The sequence below is a fragment of the Rhinoderma darwinii genome, chromosome 4 (genome assembly GCF_050947455.1).
Source record: "Rhinoderma darwinii isolate aRhiDar2 chromosome 4, aRhiDar2.hap1, whole genome shotgun sequence".
NCBI classification, from domain to species: domain Eukaryota; kingdom Metazoa; phylum Chordata; class Amphibia; order Anura; family Rhinodermatidae; genus Rhinoderma; species Rhinoderma darwinii.
In genome coordinates, this window is record NC_134690.1 from 66,697,635 (window position 1) to 66,712,142 (window position 14,508).

Here is a 14,508-nt window from a genome sequence, read left to right on the forward strand (position 1 = left end):
TCCGTAACGGATGAAATTACGGGGATGTTTCAGCCTGAAAACATCCCCGTAATTTCAGCCGTAATGGCATGTGCAGGCGCTTGAACACCGCGTCCATTACGGACGTAATTGGCACTGCTATTCATTGGAGTCAATGAATAACGGCTCCAATTACGGCCAAAGAAGTGACAGGTCACTTCTTTGACGCGGGCGTCTATTTACGCGCCGTCATTTGACAGCGGCGCGTAAATTACGCCTCGTGTGAACAGACAAACGTCTGCCCATTGCTTTCAATTGGCAGATGTTTGTCAGCGCTATTGAGGCGCTATTTTCGGACGTAATTCGGGGCAAAAACGCCCGAATTACGTCCGTAATTAGTGCGTGTGAACATACCCTAACTCTTCTTCCCATCAGCCGCCGTATATATACAGCAGAGGCCAGAACGGTAAGTATGGAGCAGGCTCACTGGCTGAGCCCGCTCCATAAGTTACAGCCGACACTTCAGTGCAAAGAGGGGAGTCCCACATGTTTAACTTCTTAGATGTCACGATCAATAGGGACCGTGACATTTAAGCTGTTAGAAAGAGAGGGCCAACCCTCTCTCCGACAACCCGTTGGCCCCCCGTGATGTGGTTGTTGGTGGTTGTCATGGCAGCCTGGGGGCCTAATGAAGGCTCCAGATCTGCCATCTTTGTACTCCAATGAAGCCCTGACAGAGGAACGATATACTGCAATAGTATTAGCATTGCAGTATATTGTGCAAGGAATCAAACGATCGCTAGGAGGACTAAGAAAAAAAACTAAAATACAGTTAAATACATTTTTCTTTATATACAGTATAAAAAAAATATCAAAAGTTCAAAAAAAGTCCTTTTCCCATTTTCTCCCAAAAACTATGTAAAAAAAATTATCATTAGAATTAGGGGGGATTCACACGAACGTGTATTGGGTCCGTGCGGGCCGCGTGGTTTTCACGCGCCACGCACAGACCAATACAAGTCTATGGGGCAGTACAGACAGTCCGTGCTTTTTGCGCAGCGTTTGTCCGTTGCGCAAAAAGCGCGACATGCTCAATATCTCCGCGTATTTCGCGCATCACGCACCCATTGAAGTCAATGGGTGCGTGAAAACCACGCAGGTCGCACGGAAGCACTTCCTGTTTCCAAACATCCAAACTGAGTGTCTTTGAGATGAGCGAACCCGGACAACCGAACCGAACTTCACCGGGTTCGGCCGAACTCGGCAAAAAAATTTCCGGTACGCGACGTCAGGAGATAGTCACTGTCCAGGGTGCTGAAAGAGTTAAACTGTTTCAGCACCCTGGACAGTGACTTCCGATCCCAATATACATGAACGTGTAAAAAAAAAAAGAAGTTCTGACTTACCGATAACTCCCGGCTTCTTCCTCCAGTCTGACCTCCCGGGATGACAATTCAGTCCAAGTGACAGCTCCAGCCAATCACAGGCCAAGCACAGGCTGCAGCGGTCACATGGACTGCCGCGTCATCCAGGGAGGTGGGGCCAGATGTCAAGAGAGGCGCGTCACCAAGGACGCGTCACCAAGGACGCGTCACCAAGGCAACGGCCGGGAAGTTCTCGGTAAGTACGAACTTTTTCTTTTTTTTTAACAGGTTTCTCGATATTGTGTTCGGCATTCACTGTCGAGGGTGCTGAAAGAGTTACTGCCGATCAGTTAACTCTTTCAGCACCCTGGACAGTGACTGACGCCGACTAGACTCATCTCTATGATGGCGGCTGCGCGAAAATCACGCAGCCGCGCATCATACACGGATGACACACGGAGCTGGCAAGTGATTTTTGCGCGCACAAAACGCCGCATTTTTTGCGCGCGCAAAAATGCAACGTTCGTCTGAATCAGCCCTTAACAATATAACATTATTTAACCTGCACGGTAAACACAGCAAAAAAAAAAAGTTTGAAATATAACAATTGCTGTCTATTGTACCGCAAAATGATACCAATAAAAACATCAGCTCGCCCCGCATAGAGTAAGCCCTCGCACCGCTCAATCAACGGAAAGATAAAAGTTATCTCAGAATATGGCCACACAAAATCATTTTTTTTCAACTATCAGTTTTTTTTCCCGCAACAGTAATAAAACATAAAAAAAATAATAATAATCGTATTGACCCGCGGAATAAAGTTAACATATCATTTCCACCGCATGGTAAATGCTGTAAAAACGAAACCCAAAAAACTATTTTCCACCCCACAAATAATTTTTTTCCTTCTTCCCTATACATTATATGGTACAATAAATGAAAAACTACAACTTGTCCCACAAAAAAAAAAAAAAAGCCGTCATATGGCGAAATCGCCGGAAAAATTCAAAAAAGTTATGGCTTTTGGAAGGCGGGGAGGAAAAAGCGACAATTAAAAATAGCTGCGAACGGGAGGGGTTAAATTAAATTCCTAGGCACCTACAGTAAATATCCCTCTTACCTACAGTACGTGCTGCACACAGCGCTACACGACTCGTAAAGGGCTTTATAGGGTTAAAATGATTCAGCCCAGAAAACAGCGCGGGCGGCTGACGACAACCATAGAACTAAGCGAGGGCTAGAGAGCGTATGTAAATGAGGTGTGTAGTAGGAGCAGGCGCTGTGCATGCTGGGCTGTGATTATGGTGGTGTACGGACAGGAAGGAGGCTGGGAAGCAGCCGGGAGCCACAGATCTCCGTAGATCTGCTGGAGGACACCACCGGGGATGGCTGCTCGGTGGGGGTGAGGCGGAGGACGGGGTCACCTGGGAGGAGACGCTACATATAAGCCGGTGCTGAGTGCCGCCTGCTTTTCAGCCGCCCGACCGCCTGCTGCATTGGCCACTTTGTAACCACAGTGAGCACTTTAGGTGAAGATCACACAGGTCTCCGGAACGCTGGATCTGCCTGATACGTTGTGTCTTCTCAAGAAGCCACCAAGAAGGGAGAGGACCGTTGCCTGGGAGATGGTGACATATGAAGTGTGTTGGAAGGACCATGGTTGAGAGGACCAGCAAATTCTTGCTGATCTTGGCCGGCTCTGTGTTTTTCATGCTGATCTTGTACCAGTATGTGGGGCCAGGGATTAATTTGGGACCTCCAAGCAGATACTACCAAGAGGACCTAGACCTGTTCCCCACCCCAGATCCTCACTATGTTAAGAAGTACTTTTTCCCAGTGAGGGATCTTGATCGCTCCTTGACCTTTGATATGAAAGGGGACGATGTCATTGTCTTTTTGCACATTCAGAAGACTGGGGGCACGACTTTTGGACGACATTTGGTGCAGAATGTGAGGCTAGAGGTGCCCTGTGACTGCAGACCCGGCCAGAAGAAGTGTACCTGCTACCGGCCCAACAGGAAGGAGACCTGGTTATTTTCTCGTTTCTCCACTGGTTGGAGCTGTGGACTGCATGCGGACTGGACGGAGCTCACCAACTGTGTGCCAGGGGTATTGGACAAAAAGGAGACCTCAATGAAGAACAGAAGGTGGGTAACATCACATGCACCTGTGTATTTCACAACATGTGGGACTGCTAGTCCCAGCGAGTCAACCTTCAGCTGAGCGTTGTAGTACCTGGACACCTATAGCTCCTCAGTTTAGCTTCTTCTGATTCGGATGGATCAAAATGGAATAGAAAAACAATTCAGATGTTCCTTTTATCTCCATCGTACTAAAGTGTTCCTTTTTTATTCAGCGGTAGGTACTTTAGGTGGCCATAGATGGTCTCTTTTTGGAAGATATTGAGTTCTTGGTAGAGTAGAACCATATCTTACCAGTCCCTATGGTCAATGAGACCTCTTACTGTGGAATAAATATCCGATTGAGACCGCAGTAGACTTGACACATTGTGAGGGTTGCGTACTCACATGGAATGGTGTCCGCTCCTAAAAAACGTATAAAGTAGTGGAGAAAACTGCATAGTTTTTCAATGAATTTCTTTTATTGTGTCCATCGTCATCATCATACAATTAAAAATAGAAGCAGCGTTTCAACCGTTACAGCTGTGGTTTGTTTTTTTACCATTGGGTCGAGAAACGTTGCTTCTATTTTTTTTTTATTTTTTTTTTGTACGATGATGGCCACAATAAAAAAAAAAAAAATAATTAATTGAAAAAGAATGCTGTTTTCTCCACTACTACTCTCACCGTGTCCTGTCCGATCGATGCCTGCCTCTGAAGATGATCATTATAGAACTGGCTGAGAACTGTAGGTCCACAAATACTACAGCGCTTCAGGTGACTGCGTCCCATCTTGAGTTTATCATTCTCCATTCCTCTAATGTTCGTTAGTGAACTTACGGTGGCCATACCTGCTCCGCTTTTCCACCAGTCTATCCCACTTGACGTCCATTTTTGCCGGTGCAGCTGAGGCTTCTGGGAACAGTAAGGACACCCACCACCCATAGGTGTTTTGCGGAGACGTCTCCTCTTTGCTCCTAGGAAGTTGATCTTGGATCACACCTTGAATTTAGTTACAATTTATTTCTTGGATTATTACAGCTCTTGACCATTGTTTAGAAGAATAACATGACCCTGAAGGTTTTTGGCTAATGTTTTCCGCTTTGTCGACTTCGTTACATTGTGCACATTCCTTGCATTAAAATATTTCTGTTATGTGAATTAGAAAAACTCCAGCTGAATTTTTTTTTTCTGCTAAAGTATTCCGATGGCCCCTGGGAGGTCACCAGAAAATGACCCCTTTCTTCTATGCATACTCCTGGCTTTGAACATGCTAGGAAAATATGCGGAACCCTATATGCTGAAATGTATAGAAGCCGTTATGTGACTCTTCCCGTCCAGTAGGGTAAACCCCCAATTACTGCAGCCGGTGTCTATGTGGTCTCCACTTATAGGGTTAACATATCCACCAGGTTTTAATGCCGCAATAGATAATTGGATAAGTATATTTTACAGCGGTTATTCATTCAGGCGGATCTGGGACAAAGTCTCTTTCCGATATGGAACGTTCATTGATTTCTATAGAATTTTCTTTGCTGATGAAAGCTAAAAAAAAATAATTATTAAAGCAAAAGCTTTTAAAGTAAGAGCCCATAAATAATGATCGTAGTGCTTGTGTCCTAATGAGAACAGGACAGAACGCATGGGGGGAGGGGCGGTCATGGAAGAATTGTGCTGTCACCAACGTTTTAGAATTGTGCCAAATGTCTGTACAAAACTTCGAAAATTTGAGGTAGATTTAAGCTAAAATCGCACTACGAAATTTTTCCTATTCATTTCGTCTATAGGCATCTAGTAGACGTATGCCAAAACCGTGTCAATTTAGAATCTATTTGTAGGCCGAATAGATTGACGTATGACAGGACTTAACGTGCGCCGGCTGTCAAATGTAATGCCCAAATGTGGCATAAAGCTCGCCTTCGCTATCGTTTCAGAATGCCGTACACAACTGGCGGAAAAAGTGGAGGGAGCTGTAGGTTTTCTGTGCGGCCGTGCACTGCTTCATCGTGTCCCATATGTACTGCGATATTCCTCCGGAGTCCGATGGCGCATGCCATGATTTTTATTTTTTTTGTCTGATTCCATGCAATGAAACCTTGATATGTCTCTGTAGGAAATCTAAGGCGTACGGGGGTACAGTAAGGGACTCAAAGGTACACATAGCATGAGCTCTTATTGCGCCATTTCTCTGTTACACTGGTTATACAGGAGTTCATGCATCAACTTCGCTACAACTAAATTTGCCTACTTCTAAATGCTTTAAATGGAGCTGGTTACTAGGTTTGGGGCCACTAAACCACCAACATGTTATGCAGCTAGGGTTTAGTGTTCATTCCTATGTCAAAACCGGCCGTATAACTGGGGAGTCCGGGAGAGGAGTCCAGCAGCAGGTGCAGTAAAGCGAGGTGTACTGTCCGCCACTTTATGACATGCGCCCAGTGCTGCTGGACTTCTCTCCCGGGCTCCTCTCAGTGATTTATACGTTTTTTTTACTACCTATTGCCAAAATGGCCGGTTTTGACATAGGCATGTTATGAATGCTAAATCCAAGCTGCATAACATGTCCGGTTCCCTTTAAGGGTATGTTCACACGCTCTGTTTTCAGGCTTATTTCAGGGCGTAAACGCCCTGAAATAACTATAGCTAAACGCCTACAGACAGTATTTTGTTCAGACAGGCGTTTTTTTATGTCGCCGTTTTAAAAGACAACGTGTAAATAAACACCTCGTAAAAAGGAGCACGTCACTTCTTGAGCTGTTTTTCATGGTGTCAATGGAAAAACAGCTCCAACGTCTCGAAAAAAAAAAAACCCTCAAGTTTTCAGCCGTTTTTAACTCGGTGTGTGAACATGTCTTAACACCGCGTTTGTGTTTTGTTTTTTTTTTTGCTGCAGTTGAGGTATACATATCTTATTTTTTCCTGCCAGATGTATATCCAACTGTATCCCAAAAGCATGTGTCATATAGCTGGAGAAATCTGCCTGTTCACTTTGATTGACAGAGGGAAAATAAATCGTACAGTATATACTTCTATTTTGCTGTGCGGAACCACATAAAAGGCTAAAGGTGATATTATTCTTTACAGCATAGGAGTCTATAGCCATAAACCTGTCAAATCTATGCCTAAAGGTCACCCTTTGTCGTATGGTTTCTTCACAGAAGGTTATGGATATGTTACAGGATACGGTTGTATACATTTTTTTTTTTTCCCTTTTATTCAAACTTTTCCTTCTGCCATATGGGTGGGGCACATGTGGTGTGAACAGAACCTAACCTGCATCATCATGTGACCTGTTCGGTGGATTAGCATCAGTGGGAAATGTACATATCTGTTACGGATATTATGGGTGTTGTATAGCGAAAGGACTTTATAGTTCCCACCTTTTTTTAAAGGGGTATTTCGAAATTGACTTTCGAAAAGTTGATCAGTCACACGGGGTGCAGGATCTGATCTCGCCAATAATTTCTATAATAAACTGTTCCTGCTGCTGAGTTCCCACGGGGTGTATACGCTGCATAAAAGCACACAGCGTATCCACCCTGTGCGCTGCAGGGACTTCTAGGTGAAAAACCACACCAAACTGTGGTGCAGTTTTTCACCCGGAATGTCCGCTGCGCGAAACTGCAGCACTTAGCCGGCTGGCCCCCTGGGATGACTTTTCATCCCATGAAACCGCTGCTACGGCCTCTGATTGGCTGCAGCGGTCACATTGGATGATCCCAGGAGGCCGTGCTGGAGGGAGGAACACAAATTTCTGGGTAAGTATGAGATTTTTTTTTTTTTCTGAGTTGCGTTTTTTGCAGCAGAATCGCTGCAAAAAAAACGCAACAACTGCTATTTGTTGCGAGTTTTAATTCCCCATTGAACTCAATGTGGTAAACCAGCAACAAATAAGCAGCGTTTATGCAAATACAATTAAAATTCTGCCTCGCAGGTCAATTTCTGAGCGTTTTTTTTCCGCTACGTATTTACGCAGCGCATGAATAAGATTTCCGTTGCGGAAAATCCGCAGTATTTGTGCAATGTGTGAGCTGACTCTAAGGTTATGTTCACACGGCAACGCCCAATACGTTTGAAATTACTCGGCTGTTTTCAGGTGAAAACAGCTCCTGAATTTCACACGTTTTTGCAAGTGCACACGTTTTTTGCGGCGTCCATTACGGACGTAATTGGAGCTGTTTTTCAATGGAGTCAATGTAAAACTGCTCCAATTACGTCCCGAGAAGTGACATGCACTTCTTTGAGGCGGGCGCCTTTTTACGCGCCGTCTTTTGACAGCGACGCGTAAAAATACACCTCGTCTGAACAGACGTAAAATTGGCAGATGTTTGCAGACGTTATGGAGCCGTCTTTTTAGGCGTAAAATGCCTGAATTACGTCCGTAAATAGGCCGTGTGAACATACCCTTACTGATATCAGTGACACCACAAGTCGGTCCTCAAAATGAAGTCAGAATTTTTTTTTCATTATTTATTTATATATATGTATGTGTGTGTGTATATATATATATATATATATATATATATATATATATATATATATATATATTACACTACACGCATACGCGCTCAGACTGGTATACGTGGTGGATCCTATTAAGCTGCGTATAATGCTCATGGGGCATTGCCATATATTATTGGGGGAAGGGGATATAGTTTACTTATTTTTTTTTTTCTAAACCTATTGATTCTCATGGAGAATAGAAACGCTGGAGGTGTTTGCCATCCCATATCCCCCCTGCTCCAACGCAGTAACATTGACCGTCAAACTAAACATGCGTGTTAATGGGGTAAACGGGGCTGGTCTCTGTCCCACAAGAAAGTTTACATCTGGCCATAAACCTATTGCTAAAGATGAGAATAAGGCTTCGTACACGTCGGGGTTCCGTTCGTAGGTCCCGTCAGACCTTTCAGTCAGGGGAACCCACAAATGGAAACCATAGCTTTGCGTTAGCGTTACAATTCGCTTCAATGGTAACTCTTCTGTTGCTAATGTTCAGTTTGTCTCCGTTCTGTAAGTTTTTGTTTTTTTTTGTTTTTTTTACCTGATTAAAGCGCAATCGACCAGCGATTGATGCTGTCAAAAAAAGCAGAAAACGGTAATGCTAACGGCAAGCTATGGTTTACGTTTGTGGGTTCCCCTGACACAGGTGTGAACGAAGCCTAACCTAGATGATACTGGATGTAAATTACTGAAGTGAGCAGACGCTGCATGTTCTAATAGGTTTAAGTGAGATTTATAAATAAAATGTCTTGTTTTCCTGACTGGAGTGTGTAGGTTTATTTTCCTATTGTGACACGACGCCCTCGAGCTTTGTGGTTTAAGGTGTGGGCTGCCCTGATTTACTCGTACGTTTTAAATTCATAAAAATGTGAACTTTACTTAACAACAAGCAAATGACATCTGCTGAAAGTAAACTGCTATATTTATGTACTGAGCTTGGTTCTAGTCCTGTACTTCTGTTCTGAACTTGGTTCTAGTGCTGTATATATGTACCGAGCTTCTTTCTCATGCTGTATATATGTACTGAGCTTGGTTGTGGTGCTGTATTTATGTACTGAGCTTGGTTCTAGCGCTGTATTTATGTTCTGAGCTTTGTTCTGGTGCTGTATATATGTACTGAGCGTCTTTCTCATGCTGTATATATGTACTGAGCTTGGTTGTGGTGCTGTATATATGTACTGAGCTTAGTTGTGGTGCTGTATATATGTACTGAGCTTGGTTCTGGTGCTGTATTTATGTTCTGAACTTGGTTCTGGTGCTGTATATATGTACTGAGCTTCGTTCTCATGCTGTATATATGTTAGAGCTTGTTTTGGTGCTGTAATTCTATAAATTCATGGCTTTGACATAAGGATTTTTTATTTTCGTGTGAACCCATCCAGTTGTGCAGACAAGAAGGCGGCCAAGAACTGGCCAAATCATATTATGTTAGATACTTGATATGTCCCTATGCGTGGCCTGATTTTCATCCCTGTTTGCAAAGAATAAGATAATATATGGTCTCTTTATGGATAGGCTATCCTCAGAGGCCATATACGTTCTGGATAGCCATACATGGGCCACTTTTTCGGCCTGAGTGGAGAACTGCAATCGTTGGGCAGTGTTTTGGTGGTGATAAGCATTTCCAACAACTCAAGATGCCTGATATTGTACACAGATATAGGCCAGTGTCAGATGGCTGTTAAAAAGCCACAAAAAATAAAGGTCTGCATTATGGCTGTAAGAACACCTGGACCCCTATAGAATCTGACTTGGAACACTGTGGGGACCTAAGTTGAATTCAGTTGTACCACTGACGTTACAGCCATAATATGTGGCCGTGTTCTATTTATCTGAAATCAGCCATATTCTTTCATTAAGCACAATAGAAAGATAGATATGCCAGTGCTGACCCTTGAAGAGTTCCGAGACATAGGAATCGTAGGTCTCAATATTTGAGCGCTGCTGTCAGTGACTTGAACTGTAAATGCAGGTTACTGAATTCCAACTCTTGACTGATTTGACCCTTACTTAGCTGGTTATTGCACAGTGTGTATAATGACTAACTTGGGGGTGAACATATGAACTGAATTTATTCAGTAGGATATTCCGTGGTAAGTGGTCATCCTCCATTAGGCTGTACTCTGTGTTTTCTCGTGTTTTGGGCAGCGTTTTTGTGTTTTTTTGTTGTTTTTTTTTTGCTCCTATTTTGAGGAGGTCAAAAAACACTAAACTAAAATCTAGCCACAAAGTCTATAATAAAATATAGGAGAGCCTACATACTCCGCATCTTGCTTTGTATTTTTTATTTATTTTTAACTGGTTTTGCGGTCCGTAGTGTTTTTTTTTATGAAAATGCAACATTCTCTAGGTATGGAGTTTTTAACTGGCATGTGTTTTTTTTTTTTTTTTTTTTTTTTTTTTTTTTTTTTTTCTCTTCCATAGTCTTCTCTATAGAATATAGACAATATGACCAATAAACAGACTGATGCGTATTGTTTGAGCTGTCAGTCTGCAGTGCACACATTTCACAGCAGGGCTCTGTTGCGGAGGAAATCTGCTTCAAGCCCTTGGTCAGGCCGAGCACTATGAGAAGAGACATCCCCAGTGCTGATTCATTAGCCAGGCTGTAATAACAGAATAAGCGTCTCTCCCAGGAGGATGCAGCACAAAACTGCAAGCATGAAATAACCGCTTTCTCCAGAGCGAGGAAGGCTAAATATATTACTCCGAAAGAGATGAGCGAGGTATCTGTGAGCGCCAGATAAGTTACTGCCTATCGCTAATATTACTGACAAAAGGCCCATTTATCCCAAGTGATTATTGGTCTAATGCAGACGATAACGGGCATTGGTTATGATAATCGGCCCATGTAAATGAGATAAGGATGTAGTTTATATTCTGGAAACTCTGCTGTGAGCATAGAATACTGACATGATCGCTTTCCGGTTATATCTAGTCGCTGGATTAGATTCGAGGCTGCATTAATGTAACCAAATTATTCTGTGTAGTGATTGTTCCTGAAGAACTGAACAGCAGGGTGCGTGCCCGACCGCCTCTCCATTCAACTTTTCTCCTGACAGCAGTCTTTCAGCTGAGGGGGGGGGGGGGAATTGGGGGACACTGAACTCTCCCACACCCCCTGATTCTAGCGATCGTTGGGGTCTCAGGGGTTGGACCAGTGGATAGGTGATAATTTGTTAATACCAGAATTCTCCTTTAAGGGGTCCCACAGTTGACTTGACTTCCATTTTTTTTTTTTTTTAACCTCTAAAATGCCATAGGTCGTGAGGGTGCGCTCACTGGGTCCCACCAATACTGCGATGGGTGGTCACTTTCCATTGAAATGAGTGGGAGGTATTATATGATTAGGCATGTCGGACTACATTATCTGTAGTAACTGTGAGCTTCGACCCTGCAACTTTTTTTCATACAAAGGCTCTACATAATTCATAGATTATTGGCACTGGAAATCTTCACTTTTTTTTTTTGTTTTTGTTTTTTTTATTAAAGTTGCGCTCCATTGATTTCAGTGCCACTCCTGTCTAAGGCAACAGTGGAATGCCATGGTAAGTGTGCCACAAGTCCTACCAGTTTAGAAGAGTTTAAAGTGTCACTTGGTAGCTTCTCTTGCACTAAAGGCCTCATGCACACGACCGTAGATTTTTTTTAATTTTTTTTCTTCTGGTCCACAAATTCTTGCACCATGGTCCGTATTTTGCGCATGAAATGTCATCCGTACTGCATTCGTGTGTCATCCACATAATGCGGATCATATAAAAAAGTGCAAGGAAAACAATGATGCTGACTTCCTGTCGTCTCTTAGCAACGCTTCCGCAAATTACGGTTGTCACACGGAGGTGTATCCGCAGTTTCCACAGGCCCATTAACTTCTATGGGCAAGTCTGTCGCGAGTTTGCGGGCCATAATAAGACCTGTCCTGAGTTTCTGTGGCTCATATTTGCGGTCCTGGAAGGAACCATGAACCACGGTCTTGTGCATGGTGCTATAGCAATGAATGGGTCCACAATTCACCCGCAGATATGCGGATGAACTGCGGACGCAAAAACGCGTTCGTGTGCATGAGACCTTAGAGTATTACGCAGCAGTGGGCAGTGACCAGTACGACGCAAGCTCCTCCCACAGTAATAATTGGAAGTCTGTGCTCCATCCTGACTTCATATACAAGTCCGATACAAAAGAAATACAGAAAGTATGTGTGTGTGTGTATGTATGTATATATATATATCATAAGCAAGCTTTTACTTTTTAACTAGGAGTGTTACTGTGCCATCGATGTGAATCAGATGTGGTTGGAGTTGCACTTAAGTATTTTTTTTAATTGAATTTTTGACATCTGAATTTCCGTAATTTAGTCAACTTTGCTTGAAATTTTAGATTTTTATTTTTTCCCCTCTTCAGACATTTTAGTCTTGGAATTTTCTTACCTATTCTGAGCTTTATACACAATACTGTTCATTTTAGATGTGTGCAGCAAGCGGTTATAGTATTGTTTTCAGTTCATTTATCATCTGTAGCTTGTTGGCATCGGTCCCAGTAAGCTACTATGTGAGTACCACGTAAAATTCCTAATACAGCTACAATAAACTGGCAGCTTTGTACAGACGTCTATGACTTTCCAACATCATTGAGCAATATATATACTAGGACTAACTCTGACAGGAATTAAGCGGCCGGGTGTCCTACGTTTTTCAACTTTAATGGCGAGATATAAAAGCAGAAGTCTTTTAAAGAAATTTTGAGGTAGGCATAGACAAAGTGTCTCACTGACCTCAATAGTCGATGCCTGTACTCACGTACATTTACCTCTAGGGTATGTGCACACACAAACTCAAACGTCTGAAAAAACTGAGCTGTTTTCAAGAGAACCGCTCCTGATTTTCAGATGTTTTCTAATCCGTTGCGTTTTTCGTGGCGTTTTTAACGGCCGCTTTTGGAGCCGTTTTTTCTATAAAACGTCTAAGGAAGTGACATGGGCTTCTTTTTCGTGGCCGTTTTGAAAAAAACGCCCCATCGGAACAGAACACCGTTTTTCCCATTGAAATCAATGGGCAGATGTTTGGAGGCGTTCTGCTTCCGATTTTTCAACCGTTTACGGCCAAAAAAACGGCTGAAAACACTCTGTGTGAACATACCCATAGGAGAGAGGAATGCCCATCATGTTGTGTAAGACAAAAGATATCCACCTACAGAACCTAATTGTAAACCGATTCAAATATTGGGCCATGGTTGACCACTTGTCAGCTCCATATAGCCATTACAATTCACTTGCTGGAACCCACCAATGTCTGTCTTTTGGCTACAGGGATGCAGATCCTCAAGAAAAATTAAAACCGGGCATTTTGGATTTTTCCTGTCTCGTCCTATAGTTTTACAATCCGTGCTCGACATGTCCTGCCAAGATGAATGATCATGTCAATGGAGGGATCGGACATATTAACTGTCAGACAAAAGTTCATTTTGACGATCCTTTTATGTCTCTGGGCAGTTTAATGCAAATTGAATAAGACTGAATTGAGAATTTTTTAGTCTATGGCGAAGACATTCTATATAATCGAAAGTTTAGAATGTGATTTCCGCTAACAATCTCCTCCGTTGTCTGGGATTTGGTCAAATTTCTAAATAGATGGAGGATGTATCATACAACTTTTGTTCGTGTGAGGTTGGATGTTCCTTGTTCTTCTGTACCATTTCTAACCATCTACATGGCTTTGGCTTCCAATGCCATTGGGCCCATTCCCTGACTATAATGGACCGTTTCTATCCACATGTAATTGTCCATATCCCATCAGACTACCACAGGGGTTGCTAGTTTTTCCCGAATTGTCGAACGGTCAATATAACTGTAGTGATACATACTGGCATAACTGATATAGCAAAGCTGGGTGAAACGCCCCGAGAAGGAGCTGTAATGGCCACCAAACTGGTGGTCCTTCAACTTTCCCAGAAACTGATATAAGTAAGAGTACTTTTTTTATTATTAATAAACGCTTTTTTTGAGGGTAAAAAGTTTGTATATTGTACGTAGAACATGTAATGCACAAATTTAGATCAAATGATCAGCTTTATGTATAATTCCACACATGGACAACTGGCACATGCACACACATTACAATCCTGTTTAATAAAGCGCCGTTCTGCATTGTCCACAAAATTAGCATTTAAAAGAGAAAATCCAGAATTGCAGAACTTTCAAGGGAAAGTGGTGATTATTCTGGTCTGGTAAAGATGGCTGATAAAATACTGGAAGATTTCTGACTAGACATGGCCGTTTATTTACTTCAGAGTGAAGCCGCATTACGTCCTATTAAGTGATGGAATCAGAATTTGCATGTTTTCATGTTTTAGCTCCGGTCTGTTGCTTTGGCCTCCCTATAGCGCCGCGTTCATTATGTGGAGAATTCTTCTTTGTCTGTGATTAACGTGATACTACCTCACAGTGTGCGAGTCGTTCAGAACTGCTCTATTGTAAATTCCTAATGGTTTGTCTGCATTTACATACAAGAGCCACCTAGCGTGTGCGTCTCTGAGATGGCGCTCGCTCTGTGTTTAGTACACCGCTA

General features: G+C 42.8%; 1 protein-coding gene across 1 annotated transcript in view; it reads left to right on the plus strand.

Moving 5' to 3' along the window:
* Positions 1-2,588: 2,588 nt before the first annotated feature.
* The window catches only part of HS6ST1 (heparan sulfate 6-O-sulfotransferase 1), a 113,676-nt gene continuing 101,756 nt past the window's right edge, over positions 2,589-14,508 (plus strand). The window contains exon 1 of the mRNA XM_075861162.1: positions 2,589-3,469. Within this exon, the coding sequence (XP_075717277.1) occupies positions 2,958-3,469 (512 nt within the window). The 5' untranslated portion in view covers positions 2,589-2,957. The remainder of the gene's footprint in view (positions 3,470-14,508) is intronic.